The sequence below is a fragment of the Elephantulus edwardii genome, unplaced genomic scaffold, assembly GCF_000299155.1.
Source record: "Elephantulus edwardii isolate Elephantulus edwardi_28Jun2011 unplaced genomic scaffold, EleEdw1.0 scaffold00066, whole genome shotgun sequence".
Classification (NCBI taxonomy): domain Eukaryota; kingdom Metazoa; phylum Chordata; class Mammalia; order Macroscelidea; family Macroscelididae; genus Elephantulus; species Elephantulus edwardii.
The window spans coordinates 6,266,013-6,284,423 of record NW_006399816.1 but is presented as its reverse complement, the minus strand read 5'-3'; the positions used below and the strand labels follow the sequence as shown (position 1 = coordinate 6,284,423).

The 18,411-nt window shown below is 52.4% G+C and overlaps 2 protein-coding genes across 2 annotated transcripts; one reads left to right on the top strand and one right to left on the bottom strand.

Moving 5' to 3' along the window:
- Nucleotides 1–4,365, top strand: NEIL1 (nei endonuclease VIII-like 1 (E. coli)). Its single transcript, XM_006888377.1, has 9 exons — nt 1–440; nt 2,024–2,143; nt 2,234–2,297; nt 2,560–2,659; nt 3,058–3,185; nt 3,526–3,553; nt 3,726–3,787; nt 3,959–4,127; nt 4,295–4,365. The coding sequence occupies exons 1-9, from the start codon at nt 7–9 to the stop codon at nt 4,363–4,365; spliced, it is 1,176 nt and encodes a 391-aa protein (XP_006888439.1). The 5' UTR covers nt 1–6.
- A 683-nt stretch (nt 4,366–5,048) lies between these two features.
- On the bottom strand, nt 5,049–16,575 carry MAN2C1 (mannosidase, alpha, class 2C, member 1). The gene is made up of 26 exons (XM_006888376.1): nt 16,463–16,575; nt 16,082–16,207; nt 15,380–15,503; nt 13,716–13,786; nt 11,970–12,147; nt 11,500–11,689; nt 10,288–10,394; nt 9,993–10,103; nt 9,544–9,636; nt 9,309–9,425; nt 9,105–9,200; nt 8,865–9,010; nt 8,399–8,522; nt 7,959–8,080; nt 7,783–7,868; nt 7,521–7,676; nt 7,315–7,406; nt 7,071–7,165; nt 6,771–6,875; nt 6,525–6,681; nt 6,299–6,442; nt 5,884–5,993; nt 5,716–5,795; nt 5,456–5,604; nt 5,255–5,364; nt 5,049–5,175 (listed from the first exon to the last, which is right to left on the bottom strand). The coding sequence occupies exons 1-26, from the start codon at nt 16,573–16,575 to the stop codon at nt 5,049–5,051; spliced, it is 3,129 nt and encodes a 1,042-aa protein (XP_006888438.1).
- Between the last annotated feature and the right edge of the window lie 1,836 nt (nt 16,576–18,411).

Below are 18,411 nucleotides of genomic sequence, written 5' to 3'. Positions count from 1 at the left end.
CACAGGATGCCCGAGGGCCCTGAGCTGCACCTGGCCAGCCTCTTTGTGAATGAGACATGCAAGGAGCTAATGTTTGGCGGATGTGTGGAAAAGTCCTCAGTCAGCCGAAACCCTGAGGTGCCTTTTGAGAGCAGTGCCTACCGCATCTCAGCCACTAGCCGTGGCAAGGAGCTGCGCCTAATCCTGAGCCCCGAGCCCGGCGCCCAGCCCCCACAGGATCCACTGGCCATTATCTTCCGTTTCGGCATGTCTGGCTCCTTCCAGCTGGCACCAGGAGATGCTCTGCCACGCCATGCCCACCTGCGCTTCTACACAGCCCCACCAGCTCCCCGACTTGCCCTCTGCTTTGTGGACATCCGCCGCTTTGGCCGCTGGGACCCTGGAGGAGAGTGGCAACCTGGCCGAGGACCCTGTGTCCTGCTGGAGTATGAACAGTTCAGGTAAGGCCAGCACCGGTGTCATGCTAGGTTCCAAGTAACCTCACACACCTCACCTGCAGACCAAAGTTATGTTGTCTGCCCTGGAGATGGCCTGGAGCTAATATTATGAGAAGTGGTGATGGAAGAGGGGAAGGAGGGGCACCAAGAAGTTGGTCAGGTACAGCCCTCGGGATACATGGCAAGTGAGTCTCAGAATCCTATGCTTCTTCTTGGTGACCTCTGAAAACGTGAAAGGTGGCAGGACTTAGAACATGCTAAGCATGGTAGAGCAGGAAGTGCTCACTGACAGAGTTTTGGAGATCTGGTTTTGTGGTGTCCCACATTCAGTCAACCCACTGGCCTGTGTCCTGCAGCAACTCTGACTTGCATACAATCAAATAAGGTGGCGAGTGTCAACTACATCCTCTCCTGAAGAGGAGGCATAAGAGTCTTCTGTTTTTGCCTTCCTTTTGGTGCTGGGGGCCCAGCAGTGAGCAGTGGGCTGGCCTCTGCTTCTGGAACTAATGTTCACATGGTGGTGGTGGTTTGAGAAATGACATGGATGATTATTGAGGTAGGAGAGCATTTTGCAGAAGGGACATTTGAGCTGAGGCCTGACTCACGTGAAGATGTAGAGGAAAAATACTCAAACTGGCAGGAACCACTGACGCAAAGACCTGGAGGTAGACTGGGCCAGCTCTCTCTTCCTTGGATGTTCCACCTCCATCTGGTTCGTAGGGGGTTGCTTCGCCACAGGACAGGCCCATTTACCTTTGATTGCCTCCTGTCCTTCCCAGACATAAATGCCAAGTACATCCTTAGAGAAATCTCTATCCATGAAGCTTACCTGGGACAGTTAACTTTCTCAGCTGGTTTTGAATTCCCTCAAGGAACATTTTAGCCCAGATACAAGCAGGCGTTCTTGGTGTTCAGTTGGGAGCCCATAGTGATCTATTCCCCTTAAAGATCAAAGAGGCCTCCAATCCTGTCCTCATACTTTACTTTCTTCCTAGCCTTCTCCACAAAGAAAGGAGATGCCCTTCCTTTGCCTGGGACCAAGGAGATTTGCTGGGCTTCTGGGCCTGGCATGCACCAGGACATGCCTATGTGCCTGCCATGCATTGTGGCCTCCCGCCTCATTCAAAGTTTGAAGAGATGTGAGCTCATCAATCTTAAATTCACAGATGCGCTCTAACCCACCATGGGACAGGCAATTCTAGGCTTTGGGATGTGAAATCCTACCATCATCATATTCAAGGGTCCTGTACCATCCCAGGCTCGCTGGGGATACACACAGCATATGTAGACCTTGGCTTGCCTTGAGCACATTGCTTTATAGATTTTTTTTTTCTTTCTACCTAATGAATTAAAACCCTATATAGTTATTCACATTTAATAAGTAAGAAAATAAAGGCTCTAGGGACCAAAACAGCACTGAGGCTAGAAGCGGGACTGGACACCCCAAGAGCCCTTCTCCACGTTGCCGTTACAAGGATGAATCTGGGAATTATTGACATGGGGTGAGATGCTTCTACTACTGGAGACACAGGAAGGATGGAACTAATTAGGGATGGGTCTCCTACACTCACACTGTGTCCCTTCAGGGAGAATGTGCTTCGAAACCTTGCGGACAAGGTCTTTGACCGGCCAATCTGTGAGGCCCTCCTGGATCAGAGGTTCTTCAACGGCATTGGCAACTATCTTCGGGCAGAGATCCTGCACCGGTCAGCAGGCAGACGTGGGGCATGAGCTGGGTCAGGATGTACCCACGTGTCCCCTGCTCAACATGGGTCCCACTCACCCACCCCACCCAGGTTGAGGATCCCCCCCTTTGAGAAGGCACGCACAGTCCTGAAGGCCCTGCAACAGCACAGGCCGGTGGGTATGGGGAGACCCTACACAGGGCATGGGTGCTGCCCAGGCTAGTCAGAACATAGGCCAAGTCATGTCTCCAGCTTTGTTTGCTCTGTCACACACCACCTATGTGACCTCAGGGTGGGTCTTTCATGGCTTTGAGCCTCAGTTTCCCCTTGAGGAGGAGGTATGCAGTGCCTCTGAGGTCTGCTGAAAGAGGGGAGCCTACAACCTGCTGTCTCAATCTCTGCCAGTGCTTGACAGCCTGATTCCACTCCTTCTTCAGAACCCAGAGCTCACCCTGAGCCAGAAGATAAAGGCCAAATTGCAGAACCCGGACCTGCTAGAGCTGTGCCACTCAGTGCCCAAGGAAGTGGTCCAGCTGGGTAAGGCATGGCAGGAGAAAAACGGTCTGTTACCTTGCCCTGGTGTGCTGTGTGATCCTGCGTGTGAGCAGTGGCTGCCCTACTCTGGGTCAGTTTCTCACCTGGGAAATGGGAGGCTGTAGTCTCTGTTGTTAAAGTGGACTAGGGCTCCTCATTTCCCAGGCATGTGGGCATCCATCAGCAGGTAGGACAGGCTCATAGCCCTACCCCAGGATGGGAATGCCATGGTCCAGAGAGGGGAAGGCACTAGCCTGAGGCCACACAGCCAGTGGAGGGAAAGCCTTAGCCCTGACTCAGCCATCAGCTTGTGTAGCTGAGGACTGGGCCAGTCGGCTAGGCTCCCCCTCCTCCCACCTCAAGTCCACTCCCTGACCTCCACCTGTTCCTCTGTCCCACAGGGGGCAAAGGCTATGGGCCGGAGAACGGGGAGGAGGACTTTGCTGCCTTTCGAGCCTGGCTTCGGTGCTACGGGGTTTCAGGCATGAACTCCCTGCAGGACCGGCATGGCCGCACCATCTGGTTTCAGGTGTGGGGTCCTACTGCTCTCACAGACAGAGCACCCAGGAAAGTTGGTGGGTGGGAGACTAGGAGTCTCTCCACCATACCATACCATACCATACCATACCATACCATACCATACCATACCATACCATACCATACCATACCCCATATCATATTCCTCCCCTCCTGTTCTACTTGGAGCAGTGTGAGCACAGGGCAGTCTTGCTTTGTCAGCACCAACATGCAGGGTGGGCGGGAGGCTCAGAGGCCTTCTAGGGAGGGACAGGTAACAGTCCTGCTCCATTGAGGAAAATGCCCCTTCCCTGGTCCTTGTTGACTCATGAATTCTCCTCATTCCACTTTAGGGGGACCCTGGACCGCTGGCACCCAAAGGTAAGCTACTCCTCAAGTTAAAGGCTCAGAGCAGAAAGTACTTTTGCTTGCAAAGCTACAGCACCTTTCTCTGTCTTCACACCAACCCTAGAGTGACCCCTTGGAAGATGGAATCTGTCAATGGGGGACTGAAGCCACATGGCCCTCTGACTCTAGCTTCAATGTCTTTCAGGGGGCAAGTCCCGTAAGAAGAAATCCAAAAAAACACCATCAGGCCTAAAGGACAGAGAGGAGGTATGCTCCCACCCTGCATCCTCCACCACAGGCTCTCCTTTCTGCCTGGGCCCCTCTGGTCCTACTTTCTGGAAAGTTGCCTTCTCCAGACACAGGGTGGTTGGTGGTGGGTCCTACCTAGCCTCTGAGGGCATCTCTGAACCCTCATTGGGAACTGTCTCCTCTACCCAGGACCCTCTACCTCCAAGCAAGGCCCCTTCCAAGGCACGAAGAGCAAAGAGGGACATTCCCAAGCAGCCCAGAGCTCAGGAGCCAGAGCAGAGCAGCCTCCAACAGGACCCTGAAGCCCCCACAGCCCTTAAGATGGGGAAGAGGAGGAGGAAGCGACCAGCCACCTCAGGTAGGCTTTCTTCAGCACCCTCTCCTGGGGAGGGGAGGGACCCTTAGAAACTGGCTCTTCAGAAGACAATGGGGTGACAGTGTGGGTGAAGGGAATGTGTAATGAGGCTGCTAGGGCAGTCATCCTGGGTACCTCTTGCCTAGCTATCCAACCTGTTTACCTTGTAGGCCGCCACAGGGCCCAGAAAACCAGAACTGACACCCCATCCTTAGAGCCAGAGGGGACCTCAGTCTCTTAGTAGGAGGGTCCCACAGCTGCATCCACCCCTTCCTGCTGCCTTGGCCTGGATGTGGGGCCTGCCCAACTGCCTAGAAGCAGGGCCCTCACGGCTATCCTCCACAATTGTAATGTTTTTTTAAGTGTACTCCCACATTCATTTTTACAGTCCATGTGAAAAATGTTCTAATAAAGAAACCCACACAAAAACAAACTGATAAAGTGTAATGTGTAGAGACATGAGCTGCCTGCAGGTCCAGGAGGGCCAGGTCAGGAGGGCCTACTGCCCGGCTTTCAGGAAGCTACCTTCTCAGAGGACAACTGATGCCCTTTCCAGGCAGCATAGGCCCACAGCTCTTCCAGCCCTCTTTCCTCAGGGCCTGTGGTCTCTACTAGTCCCTGCTGCCACCTGCTACCCAGATGGAACAGCCAGACTCCCCTCCATGCCTGCTTCATAGGTAGGGAGGCTGTGTAGTCTCATGGTCTCCTAACTTGTGGTCACCTGGAATCCTAATCTCTCATGAGGGCTACAACCCAGAACTCTCACAAAAAAAGCTGACAACCTTCCCCTCTTCAAAGCTGAGGGTGCTGTCAGCAGGGCTCCAAGTCCAAGGATTTATTATTCATGGGGTTATAGGGAACTGGTTCTTGATGTGGGCTGGAAGGCAGAGGAGGAATTTATGAAAACATGCCTGGCCTCAGGGCTCAGGCAGGTGGGGGCTGCAGCACGAGCATCAGGGACTGCACTTGGAAGGGAGAAAAGGTAAGCTTCAGGCGGTTGTCATGCAAAGGCAGGTGGCCAGCTGGGTCACGCCTCTCCAGGAGGTCACAGCTGCAAAACAGGAGGGGTTGTGAAGGTCCCTGCTAAGGACCAGGTTCTACCCCTCACCCCTAGTGGCACCTCTACTCACAGGACTGCCTCCTGAACAGGTAGGGCTGTTTGCAGCCAGCAGTTGACGTGGCTGCCATAGGCCTCATACAGACGCAGGACCAGTGTGCGGCTCAGGGGGCTGCCTTCAGCCTGGGCAGGGATGGTGGGCAGTGGGCAGGGGGCAGAGCAGCACAGCCTCCGGGCCACGTCCCCCACACCCCACCCCTACTTGCCCCCTTGCCTGCTTGACAGTCTCCAACACCACTGCGGGTGTGGACAGCGAGAAGGCACTCCAGGCAGCCGCCGGCGCTGGCCCCAGGGCAGGCAGTGCCAGCAAGGGGAAGTTGAGGCTATAGGCAGCTTGGATGACACCAGAATCTTGAAAGGAGCCTGGGGTGCAGGGAGGAGTGACTGCTAAGGCTTTACCCACTGACCATGGGAGAAACTGCCCTTCAGAGTCCAGGGCCTTGGGAGGGCTTCCCCACCCTGGCCAGCACTCACCCTTGTGCGGCATCAGTGCATAGGTGAATTCATGGCGCCCCATATCGGCGGTGGCATCGGGGGCTTTGGGTGCTCTCAAGCTGGGGGCGGGGGAAGCATGGTTTAGAGCTACTGGAATTCTGGCTTGGGGAGACTCAAGCCCCCTGGGCTCCCCAGCACCCTACTCACAGTGAGAGAGTGAGGACGTTGTCCCGCACTGAGGCACCGTACTTGCAGTCGTTGAGCAGGGCCAGCCCAAAGCCGTGCTCTGAAAGGTCCAGCCAGCGGTGGGCCCATACCTGGAGGGCAAACCCAAGACCTACTTGGGGGCCTGTGCCCAGTTTTGTTCTCCCAGTCTCCTTAGGGCCTCTCACAAACGTGAGAGCAGGAGCCAGAACCACATTTTACAGGAGGCCCCAGGCACCTCACCCAATATCAGAATCCTCCTCTGTGGAATGGGTCATCCCACCAAAAAATCCCGAACATGGAATAAATGTCAAGCACATGTTAAGAACTGGCATGTGCTGATCAACCATCATCTTCACCCCATAAATGGTCTCCCCCTGATGGGAATGAGTCCTTCCCGCTTTCCCCCCAGTCAGACCTCAAAGCGGGCCCAGTCCCAAGAAGTGTTGTAGTGGGTAGGACGCTGCAGGTGCCCAAACTGGATCTCATAGGAGGCTTGGGGGCTCCGAACCCTGGCAGGGAACTCCACCTTCAGGAACTTGTGGCTCTCCTGCCAGTGGACCTGCAGGTGGGCCATGGAAGGTGGGCAAAGTGAGAGGAGAGACCTGGTCCCAGCCACCTTCCCACCACCCTGCCCCTGCTACCTCAGTGTGGAAGCGGACATAGGGGCAGCCAAGGTCCAGCACCACTTCTTGGCTAAGCCGGCTGTTAGGGCTGAGTTGCAGCAGGAACCAGGCGCTGCCCCGAAGGCCGCCCTCATTGCCTACTGCCAGGGTCCCTGGCTGGCCCAACACTGGCTTTCTGTAGGGGGAGGGAGGGCGATGCTAAGGAAGATGGGCTGGAGGAGGTGATGGACAGCACCCAATAGGCTTGCACCTCCAACTCCGCACCGTGTCTCCAGGTGGTAGTCCATGACGTCCCACGCGTCCCAGTACAGGGGAACGTCATCAAATAGCACAAACTGGTTCCCCACGGCACCTTCGGCAATGGTCTCCCTGAAAGGACATAGGGATGGTGTTTTACAGTCTCCCTTGCTGCCCAAGGATGAGTGAGACAGAGGGTGACCAGGATCGGGGGACTCCCAGCACAGCTTGCCCTCCAAGTGTTGGTGGTGGTGTGGCCAGGGGACAAGGAATGGGGTCTGGGATCCACCTGCTGGGCACTGGGAGTGGACAATGAGAGGTCAGCACCTGCCAGAGGCTACCAGGACCAGGGATGTCACTCTGCCAGTCGGGTCTAGCCTCACTCGGATGATGCCATTGTCCAGAGTCACAGAACCGTCAGTCTTGGGAGGAGGATGCCTTGAGAATGAGCCTGAAAGGTCTTCTCACAAACAGTACCCTTCACACCCCTAACCCTTCCCTACCAGCCTTACAGGTGTGGGTCCCAAGTGCCCGTGTCCTCAGGGATAGACCTTACCCTGCTGGAACTTACCTCTTCAACTACCATCACAGGCTGCTGGGGCATCAGGGGCTGCTGGGAAGTGGGAGCAGGAGCATAGCCCATGCTGGGCACTGTCACCAGCGCTGGAGATGAGGCCAGGACCTTGCTTAGACCTGAAAAGGTGGGGAGACCCCCCCACCTCTTGGTCTGGCCTTGATCCCGCCTGCTGCAGTAGCAGACATCCCCTCAGTTCATACCTAGGGTGTGGGCTCCACCAGGCTTGGGCAGGGCCAACACTTCTGTGCGTTTCCAGGGCAATGTGTTAACAATGAGAAGGCCCTCAGGACCTGGTTCTCCGGCACACAGGGCTGTGGCCGCAGCACTGAGCAGTTCATTACCACAGGAACGGATGTCTAGGAAGAGAATGGCTAGTCAGGGGTGAGGGCCATGGGTCTGAGGTGACCCCTAAGTGTCCCACAGCAGACAGTATGGGCATGGTCTGTCTGCCATCTACTTCACCTTCATAGTATCTCATAGCATCCTCTACCACCAGCTGGATGCAGCTTCCAGGTACCACATCATGGAACTGGTTCAAGAGTAGGAGCCTGTGGAGGCCACAGGTAAGGGATCAGAGGCTCAGCCAGAGGTGCCAAGGGGAGAGGTGAGGTGGGCAGCAGGAGTTGAGCTGAGCTGACCTCCATAGGTCCTGCAGCTTTTCTGCTGGGTACAGGAACTGGCTGCTGCGGGCCAGAGCCAGGCTGCTGAGCAGCTCTGCATCGTGCAGGATCCGTTCACACTCCCGGTTCCCCTTCTTGATCTGGGCCGAGTGGAAGGACCAGTGTGGAGTCTGCTCATGCATTCCAGACACCTTCCAAAGCCCTCCCCTTGCTCAGAACCTCTGATGATTTTCCAGATGGAAATATGTGGGTACCATGCCCCAAAGGCCTTTGCCACTCTTTCTCAGTTCTGTCTCTACTATACTTCTCCCCCCTGAGCTTCTGCAGCCCTGGGAGCACCAGCCACCTCCTCTGGGTCTGGGTTGAGTTCTGTCTCCCCTGTTGGTTCTTGCCTCCTGCCATGAGCCCCTGCAGACCAAGGGCATCCCATCCCTGCCAGCTCTGCAGCCTGCCCTGACCTGGGCATGGGTGGTGTAGGTGCCGTTGTGTAGTTCCAGGAAGAGCTCCCCGACCCATGTGCACAGCTGTCCTGCCTCTCTCTCCAGCTCAGAGAAGAGTTGCCCTGGAGAAGACAGCTGTACCCTGCAAGAAGGCATGGGCCTGGGTCTCTCAGCCTTGGGGCCACGGGGCTCATCTTCCTCTATGTCAGCACAGATAAAAAATTCAAGCCTACCGGAGAGAAGCTGCCCCTTCTCAATGGATCCAACAGAGAGCTCCAAACACCCAGGAGAGCTGCTCACTAGAGGGGGACAGCCCCTTCCCACCCTCAGCCTCAGCCCCCATACCACTCTCAAGGAAGATGGAGGAAGAAATGTTCTAGGCTTGGAGTGGATTAAGGTCCAGTGGAAGGTTAGGCTCAATATAAGAGCAGGAGGAAGGATTCAAGGCAGGATCCAGGGAGGGGGTGGCAGGGCCCAGGCTGACCTGGGCAGCCCATCTGTATTGCAGAGTCGCTTCAAGCGATCCAGCATGGTCTGAGTGGGGCCACCACCCCCGTCCCCAAAGCCAAACAGGAAGGCACTGTGGTTGGTCCGTCCCTTGTCCCGGTTGTTGGTCACTGTCTTCAGCAACTAGACAGGTGTAGGAGCAAGTCAGGGTAGCCAACTTACGACACAGGCTTCCCCAATTTGTCCCCTGTCCAGCCAGTCATTGGTGCCCCCTCACCTCCTCCACATTGCACTGCATTCCATAGGAGTCGCCAGGTGGGAAGTGGGCCAGTACACGGGAGCCATCTATCCCCTCCCAGAAGAAGGTGTGGTGCTGCCAGCAGGAAAGGTAGCAACAGGCAGAGAGAGAGGTGAGAGGCCAGGAGCAGGGTGGGGGAACAGGCCCATTCTGACCCTGAATCCCTTGGTGTCTCCTGCTCACCGGGAAGGTGTTCACCAGGTTCCAGCTCAACTTCTGGGTCAGGAAGCGTCTGATACCACAGCCACGCATGATCTGTGGGAGCTGTGCTGAGTAGCCAAACGTGTCTGGAAGCCAGAACTGTGAGGAAAGATCCTCTGGGATACAGGAAGCAGGGCTCCTGATGGAGTAGCCCCACCTTGGCCCAGCTCTGTCCCCCAACCCTGTGTGCCCACAGGCACAGTGGCTCCTGATCTACCTCTGAGCACATCTTCCCAAACTCCTGCAGAAAGAAGTTCTGGCCTTGCAGGAACTGCCTCACCATGGCCTCTCCACTAGGAAGGTTTCCATCCTAGCAGCAAGGGAAGGGCAGACCTGGGCTTAGTGTAGAAACAAAGCAGCAGAAGCAACGCTACCCCACTGCAGAAGTTGGGCCACATCTGATCCAGGCATCCCAGCTCCCTGCTCCAGGCCTAACTGTCCTTCTGCTCAGAGGGAGGTTCCAGGGACTAGTCAGCAGATGTCAGCACTTGAAAAGCCTACTCCCTAGGAGTCCCAACTTGGGGGATTCCAGGGACTAATGAGCCTTGTCAGTGTGGGTGGGGATGACCTACACAAAGCCATGGGCAAAGCTGAGGTGGGCCTGGGCCACAGAGATGAGAGGCCCCAACAGAACAGCCACAGGCGGAGGGCCACAAATACACTCACCATCTCCACCCAGGTGCCCCCTACGGGCACAAACTGCCCCCGCAAGGCACATGTCTGCAACCGGGCGTACAGGCCGGGGTAGTCATTCTTCACCCACTCGAGCTGCTGTGCCTGTGGGCCAGAGAGGTGAGATGTGGGTCAGCAGGGACAGGAGCCCCACTCTGGGCTGAACCTCTGGAATCCAGGGGATGAGGTGGGGCCGCCCTCCAGCCTCACTCAGAAACCCTCAGAGCTTCCTCTTCTGAGCTCCAAGGGGCTCCAGGTGCCCACCCTGTCCCCTGTGGTTCTGTCTGACCTGGGAGCAGGCAAAGATGAAAGAAGGGTTCTGATCCATGAGCTGCACAGCTGTCACCCAGCTCCGGGCACATTTCCGCACAGTCTCCTTGAAGGGCCACAGCCAGGCTAGATGCAGAGGGGATGGAGTGGAGGTACCACAGAGCCCTCAGCTCCTTGACAGCTCCAGTCCTACCCCTGCTCTAGAATCCAGCCAGCCCAGCCTAGGTTGCAAACAGGTCATCCCAGACCTCTTTCCAGCCCAGGGCCCGAGTCCTATACAGTTCTGTGGCATCCGTGCTGAGCTGTCACCTTAAATAGCTCCTCGAAGTTGGGAGGAGATGATGGAGAAGGGGCAGCAGGCCTATCAGTTCAACCTTCCAGGCCAAGAAATAGAAGCCCCAGGCCCTTAGGTGGTGGTGTCCAAAGCCTGAACCCTCAGAGAAGAGCCTGTGAGAGGTGGCAGTGATTCACCCTTCCCCTGTCCACACTGTCGAATTACCCACAGCAGCGAGCAGAGCTCCTCAGGATGGACCTGCCCAGGCTGTTTGTCCTGTGTGAAGCTCTACAGCCTCTCCTGACCTCTAGGACTTACCAGCTTAGAGCCCTCTACAGCCTACGTGACACCCAGACACAGTGGAGGTCCTCGTTCCATAATTCAGGGATTTAGCTCTATCAGAATCAGTACCTTGGGAAACTTGTAAAAAATGGGGCTTTCCCATGAGCCTCACAGACACCACAAACTCATTTGGTTCAAAACAGAAGCTAAATGGCGCTGATCCTCCCGGCTCTTGAGGCCGCTTGTGAATTACTCTACATTACTCCTCTCCAGGAATGGGCACCCTAGTCAAACCCTTTTTTAAAAAAAAAATCAGATGAGAAAAACAAAACACTAACTCAACCTTTCCTTTAGGAAATCTTTCAACCTAGCTAGGACCCCAGCTAAGTGCCTTTTTTGGGTTTCCAGTCCCCCTCCCCAAGCCTTGCCTCCATCATTGGACTGACTGCATCTAGCTGATGTGTGACCATCAGCTTCTGTAATTCGCTTGGGTCTCACAAGGTTAGCTGATTTTGTTTCAAGAGTAGATAACCTCACAGTTCAGTTCTGATTTACAGACAGAGAACTGAGGTTTTAAAGGGGCGAACAACTTGCTGAGGATAATGCATTTCTAAGGTGCAGCCAGGGCACTGGTCAGAGGCTTGCTTCTCCCAGCCGACCTTGCCACTGCCCTACCTGTATCAATGTGGCAGTGCCCTATGGCATGGATGGTGTGTTGGCTTTCACCTCCACGCTGGCCAAAGAACCTGGAGGCCAGGGCATGGGCCGCTGCGAAGGTCTCTGGCTGGGCAGGGTCACAGACGTTCACCATCTGGTTGGCTGTGTACAGGGCCTGGAAGCTGCGCTGGTTGTTCTCCCCCAGGCCCTGGAGCAGAGTTCCACACTTCAGTCCCCCTCTCAAGCTAGCCCAGCTGTCAAAATTCCTAAGAGGTGTCAAAGGTCGCTAAGAGGTGATCTCCCAAGGGCCCCCCCCCATCTTATGCTTTTGCTCCTACTAATCCCTCTACTTAGCAATGTCTCCCCCTGCTCCCCCATACACAGGGTAGGCAGAAACAACTCTACTAACTCCCAAAGTTCTAACTATGTGACTTTATGGACAAGGCTGTCTATAGCCTCAAGCAAGGCTATATAGGGGTGTTAGGTACCTTGGCAATGCCCAGCAGCAGCTCCAGATCCACCAGGAGCTTGTAGGCTTCCCGATGGAACACAGCCAGCTCGGCCCGGCTCACTTGGAATGTCTTCTCGAGGTCAGGGGCCGCAATCATGCTCCCCTTCCCGGCCCCCAGGAGCCCATTGCAGGCTACTTCGACATAGAGAGTCAGGCTACAAGGATGAGAGGCAGCCTCATGCCAAAGGTGCAGGCAAGACCCTGGGCGCTTGAGGAGTGTGAACTCAGAAGGTATCCAGCTGACCCATCCCAGCTGACCCAAAACCTTCCACCTAGAGATTCTCAAGGGCACTGGGTATGTGTTTGAGAAGGTCAGGGGTTCAGGGTAGAAAGACCAGACCAAACCCATGTCCTGCTGATGACGGTTCCAACTTGGTCAGGGAGCCTAAGTGGCAAGTTTGGAACCTTGTGAACTTCCCTGCTCTTTAGCCTTTTACTTCCAAAGCCATTATGGGAGAGAACTGCTTTGGTCTTAATGGAAATTTAGTGATGCAGTGGTTAAATGCTCAGCTGCTGACCAAAAAGTTGGTAGTTTGAACCCACTAGTTACTCTATAGGAGAAAGATGTAGCAGTTTGCTTCTGTAAAGATTACAGCCTTAAAACCCCGGTGAGTAGTTCTGTATTGTCCTACCTAGTTGCTTAATTAGAACCTACTGATGGAAATAGATTTTTAAGACTTTGGTCATTGAAAGTTTTTGCACATTGATAGCATCTTTGGGTCTCTTAGGTGCAGTCTTTCAGATCAAGGCCCACCAGCGCTCAAACTAATCACTACTTGCCAAGTCAAGCTACTCGCTGCAGCTGTGATTCAGGCTCCAGAGGGCACGAAGGGCTGTGGACTTCTGTACAGAAGCCTTCCCTGCTTTCTCCTTCTTTCATCCCATGGCCCCTTTCCCAAGTATCCGACATCCCATATTAAAGTCCCAGAATCTTCCCCAAAGCCCTTATCAGTTTTGGAATTTGGGTATGCCATATGTCTCCTGCTACCTGAGATGTTATTCACCACTGTATTTTCAGGGTCAGGAAGCATCTGATATACAGTGATTAATCGTGGTGGTAGTGTGTCAGGAAGCATCTGAGTGTGTCAGGAAGCATCTGATATACAGTGATTAATCGTGGTGGTAGTGTGTACTGCAGAGTCAGATCTAATCCATAGCTGACCTTCCAATGGGTTTTCAGAGGCAATTAATGGCATGGGAGGAGACTGACCATCTTTCTCCCGTGGAGCAGCGGTGGCCTCTGAGTGCATTTCGGATTGCAGTGTAGCTAGGACACCAGAGCTCCTTACAGTGATTAATAAGTAACATAAAATGCAAGAATAATGTCTATAAAAAAAGCTTAATTAGTGTTAAAAACATAGCCACACTATAATGTGGAATGAAAAAAACTTGAGATGCAAAATATCAAAGAAACACCATCTCAAACATTAAAAGTGGCACTTGAAAACGTGCAGAGAAGCTGAACACAAGGATGTTAATGATGCTCATCTCAGGCAGGAGAATAATAAGATTTATTTACTTCAGGATTTTCTGCATTTACCACATGAAGGCAAAACTTATTTTTATAGGCAGGGAGAAAAAAAATCATGCTTTTAAAAGCAAATTATGGGATCTGAGGATGGCTGTGCTGGAGGGCGGGGCAGGGTGTTTCTGAGATCATCCAGTGTCCCTGCTGCCCCCTGCCTCACAGCAATGACCCACCAGGGTACAGGGGCTCACTTACCTCCGGGGTTCTCCCTCTCCAAGCCTCTCAGTCAAGATATAGCTGGTCTTCTCTCCTTCTTTGGTCAAACCCTGGTGGGAGAAATGGAATGAGTGACAGGAAGTGAGACCTCTAGACAGTTCAGGTGACACATAAACCAAGGGAGGGCAGGACCCTCCACCTAGTCCCTAGCTTTGGGTCTTCTCTCCTAGGCAGAGCCAGGATTGATAAATCAGGAACTCTTGGTAGTAGGTACCCCCTGCTGACAGCTAATGCCATGCCTGCCAATTAACACCTGTTTACTAGCCTCCCCCCCCCCCGAAAAAAAAAGCCCCTGGTCTTATCAGTGTGATGGGTAAGAGTCAAGATCCCTGGACTTATCTTCTTGTAGCTTCTACATGCCTGAATAAATGCCTAAAGGGAAGCTCTTTGAAATCAGGGCCAGTTTGCCTCATTCTCTACCCCATCCCCAGTGGTTGGCACAGGGCCTGATTAGAAAACATCTGCTGAGCCAATAGGGAGGAGGAAGGGGCTCTGCCTTCTTTCCATACAAGAACAATAGTCTTAACCTAGTGGTTATTTAAAACCAACAACAGTTAAGAGAGTTAAGCTTGGAAGATCATCTAACATGGAATGAAAGCTGAATGAAATCTGGGCAAGTCAACTAACCTCTACACACTTAATATGTCTTAATTTGTATGTGGGTTTAAAGAGTATTAAGGTGATCAAGATTAAAACTAATAAGGTTTAATATTAAGAAAGCCTCATCTTCTTCTGTGGAGCAGCTAGTGGATTTCAACTGCTGACCTTTTGGTTAGCAGCCCAATACATAATGCCCTACAGCACCCAGACTCCTTAAACATTATGGTTGGATGTATAAACAAGACAGTTAATAGTGGTTAAATTTAGAGAAGAAGCTGAAGTGATGAAGAGAGATCCACCACTTCAGGGGAAGAGGCTTTTCCACTTTATACCAGCCAGAGCTATTTGAGAAAGCTCTACTGCCAAATCCACCAGAGGCTCTGAGGGAGACAGATGGGCAGCCTCCTTCTATGGGATTTACAGACTCTGAAAACCCGCTGGAGGATCAGCAGAGGTGGTTCTGACTCAACGGCAATGAGAAAGTGCATACAGTGAAAACTGAAAATAATAAAGTGATAGGGTCTGCAGAGCCCCTACCCTAGCACTTGGCACCTCATCTCAAACTCAATGCCATCTAGTCAGAACCAACTCATAGCTGATCCTCCAGCAGGTTTTCTGAAGCTATAAATCTCACAAGAGGAGACTGGCTATCTTTCTCCCTCAGAGAAGCTGGTGAATTTGAACCACCTGCCTTTGTGTTGGCAATGCAACACCTTACCCACTAGGCCACCTTGGAATCTAATAGAAGTTGATAAATGTGCCTGACATAATTATTCTTTTTTAATTAAAAAAAAATAGCAAAGCCGACTCAGACTGGGAAGGTGATCCATCTGGACAGTTCGTTTTGCATATACTGAGACCCTTAGCCTCTCACCCAACTCTCTGGTGTAGTAGAAACTAGTTACACAGGTGTCTAAGTTGTAATGTCCCCAGCTCTGAAATCTTAATATGCCCTGCAGGCAGGGTTACTCATCTATGGCTTCTCCAGAGATCAGGGCTAAAATGTGGCCCCTATCTGTTCCTCCTGAGGCAGGGATCCTTACCTGAACAGGCTCTCCATCATGCCACACCAGGCTTTCTCCATTACTCTCCCAGATAAGGTGAACTTCCTGACCCACCCATGCCTCTGGGATGATCAGCTCCACTTGGAACCAACACGTCCACCATCTGCAAGAGAGCCAAGGTGCTCTGCCTAGAGGTGATGTTGACACTGTTATGTGCCATCGAGACCCCATGTACATTAGTTCTGAAACCTGCCCTATCCTGAGCCAATCTCATTGTTCCCGACAGACCTAATTCCGTTTCTTCAAGGACTGGTCCCTCCCGGCCACGTGCCCAAAGTTTGTGAGATGGAGCCTCAAAATCCTTGCCTCCAGGAAGCATCCTGGTTTCACCCTCTCCAGGATGACATATATGACATAGTTCATATATGACATGTTGACACAGTTCAACTGAACGTCAGCAGGGAGCCGCCACCTTATGGAAGCATGTGCAAAATGAGAAGATGCTTTGGGTTGAGCCATAAGGAGTAATGAAGAGAGGTCAAGAGGCAGAGAAGTCAAGGAAATGTGACTGTGCTAGGGTGCCCTTTTTAAAGGATGTCCAGAGAAGCTGGAGAATGAAACCACTCTCAAGAACTGCCTGAGGAATCAGGCAGCTACTCCCAGATGAGGGTGCTCGTAGCGCGGGTTAGCAAGTCAGTTATAGTAAAGCTCAGGCCACGCCCCCCTCGGGGAGTTACCCACGTGGGTCCGAAGCAGTCGCCGATCTGCGCTGGAAGAAAGTTCTGCTCTACTGCCCGCTGGTAAGGAAGCCGCTCAGGTGTCAGGAAGCTGGAGAGCGCCGCCACGGGGCAGCTGTCCCGAACGAGTCTGTGTGGGAGGGAAGGTGGCACCGCTGAGGCCGCCCCTTGCATCCGTGGGCCAAGCTGTGGGTGAGGGCACGCGTTCCCTCGAGCCACTGGCGGAGACGGATGCCCAGCAGTCCCACAGTACAACCTTCACCCGCCCTCTTGGGCCCTCGCTTGTCCCGGGCACTTTATTTCTCGGCCCTGGCAGCCTCAGCTCCTCCTCCGGAAGAGAGGGTTGAGGCGCGTGGATGCGGTCAGCTCTCTTGAGAGCGCGCACCTGCCGCGGAGGTTACAGTCAGTAAAATAGAGTGGCGACACAAACTTCTCCACTCTCTCCAGCGTGGTGCGCCAGTGCTTCAGACTCGGTGCCACGGGGGCCGGAGCCTCCATCGCCGCGCGCCCCCTCCTTCCCCCGGAAGGTTCCTAACACTGCCGGCTCGGTCTGCAGCGTGCAATCAAAGGTTCCGGCGTCTGAAGAGGGCTTTCCAGATCGGGGAAGTTTTTCTTAGAACACCGACGGCTTTCTGAACTTTGAAGCGGGGAAGGGAAGAGGAAAGGGGTAGCTGAAAAGGCGACCACATTTGATTTCCCTATTAAGTTGGACGTTCAGATCCCCAAAAGCCTCAGCCAGCGACATAAAGCACTCGAGGTACATTGGCTGCTGTAGATTCAGATTACTTGCAGCCTCTGAAGCAAAGGGGAACCCAGGCGCTGGTTTGTCATTTAAGGCGGCAGAAGATGTGTATTATCAGATTTTACAACCAAGTAATTTCGGCCCTATTCCATGTTGTATTTCGTCGATCACCAGAAACGAAATATTTCCACGGCGGCAAACTGGCCACAGAATTTAAGGTTCCCACAGAAGGTTCATCAGAGTTCAAGCCGTAACAGAAATCTCAAAATAGTTAACCCTCCAGCTGATGTCGGAGGCTGTAAATAAGTTACTTATCTTTCTCTCGGAGAGCTTCTTGTGAATTTGAACCACCAGAGGTACAACTCCTGTGGACCAGAGTTCAATCCCAGAAACCAACCTCCCAATTTCATCAAGTTACCCAGTACAGTTGTGTGCTGCTAGTAGCTTTATGTTCCTTCTTTTGGGCTTCCCACGGAGTCCTTGTTTAAATTTATTAGGAATAATAATATATACACAACATTAGCCCCTGATATTTTAATAGAAATACTGACCAAGTTTACAACATTTCAAATGCAAATCACACGGGGAAGTACAGAATACAAAAAGTGATTTAAAATAATTTTCTGCTATAAAATAGGATGAGTCTATTAGAGCTTGGAGCTCAGATGTCACACAGCGGGGGAGATGAAAATGCTACCTGTGAAAAGAAGCTCACAACCTTCTTTCTAGTGGCTGCGTTATTGACTTGGGGTTTCCTCAAACCTTATTCTGATTTACAAGTAGGTGGTGCTTTGGACAGAACATTACAAGGATAGCACAAAGCCCTATGAATTTCCTGCCATGGTTCCAGGTCAATAGGATCCTTCTAGAGGGATCAGAAAAATAGGTAAGTTATTGCTGGGAAAACTCAAAGGTCAGCACTAATCAGCTCTACCCTCAGGTTGGGTTTAGCTTCTTTCCCACCTGACTCTCTGCCATCTGACATTTTTGGGCTCGGTCTCCTGTTGCCCATGTGAAAAACAAAAGTTTATTTAAAAAGAGTCACAGAGGTCAACTATGTGTTGAGATTCCAGGCACCAGTTCTTTTTGGTAGTCGTGTTGGAGATTTGCTGAAAAACTATGTGGCTATCTGTTCCTGTAAATATTAAAACTCTATGGGGCAGTTCTAATCTACGCTATTGGGATGCTCTGAGCTGGAATCAATTCCATGGCAACACAAAACACCATTGGTTACAACTCTGACAAGGGCAATGGTTGGTAGAGCAAAGTTCACCAGAGCCATGGGAGGGGTTCCAGTTTGTCTTTGTTCATAATAATGTCCAGGCCGATCACATATAAAAATCCTCATCATTCATGTTAAATGCCTGTAGTTAAAAATATATCTCTCTTATTTGAAGTTGCTAATGAAATGTATCAAATCCTCTCTTCTCAACTCCATTTATACCATATACCTTATACACATTTGTTTCAAATACTGGTTTGGTATTTAAGAAGTCACTCCTTTGCCCAATAAGGACAAAAAAAAAATACAGTATACAACTATGTAAATTGACAACTTACCCCAAAATAAAGGATTTTCAAACAGCTGAAGG

Coding starts and splice junctions, on each gene's coding strand:
- NEIL1 (XM_006888377.1), top strand. CDS start 7: ATGCCCGAGGGCCCTGAGCTGCACCTGGCCAGCCTCTTTGTGAATGAG. Junction 441..2,023: donor CTGGAGTATGAACAGTTCAG/GTAAGGCCAGCA, acceptor GTGTCCCTTCAG/GGAGAATGTGCTTCGAAACC. Junction 3,554..3,725: donor TGGACCGCTGGCACCCAAAG/GTAAGCTACTCC, acceptor AATGTCTTTCAG/GGGGCAAGTCCCGTAAGAAG.
- MAN2C1 (XM_006888376.1), bottom strand. CDS start 16,575: ATGGAGGCTCCGGCCCCCGTGGCACCGAGTCTGAAGCACTGGCGCACC. Junction 9,426..9,543: donor TTGGGAAGATGTGCTCAGAG/GTAGATCAGGAG, acceptor CTTTCCTCACAG/TTCTGGCTTCCAGACACGTT. Junction 5,176..5,254: donor CCTGTTCAGGAGGCAGTCCT/GTGAGTAGAGGT, acceptor CCTGTTTTGCAG/CTGTGACCTCCTGGAGAGGC.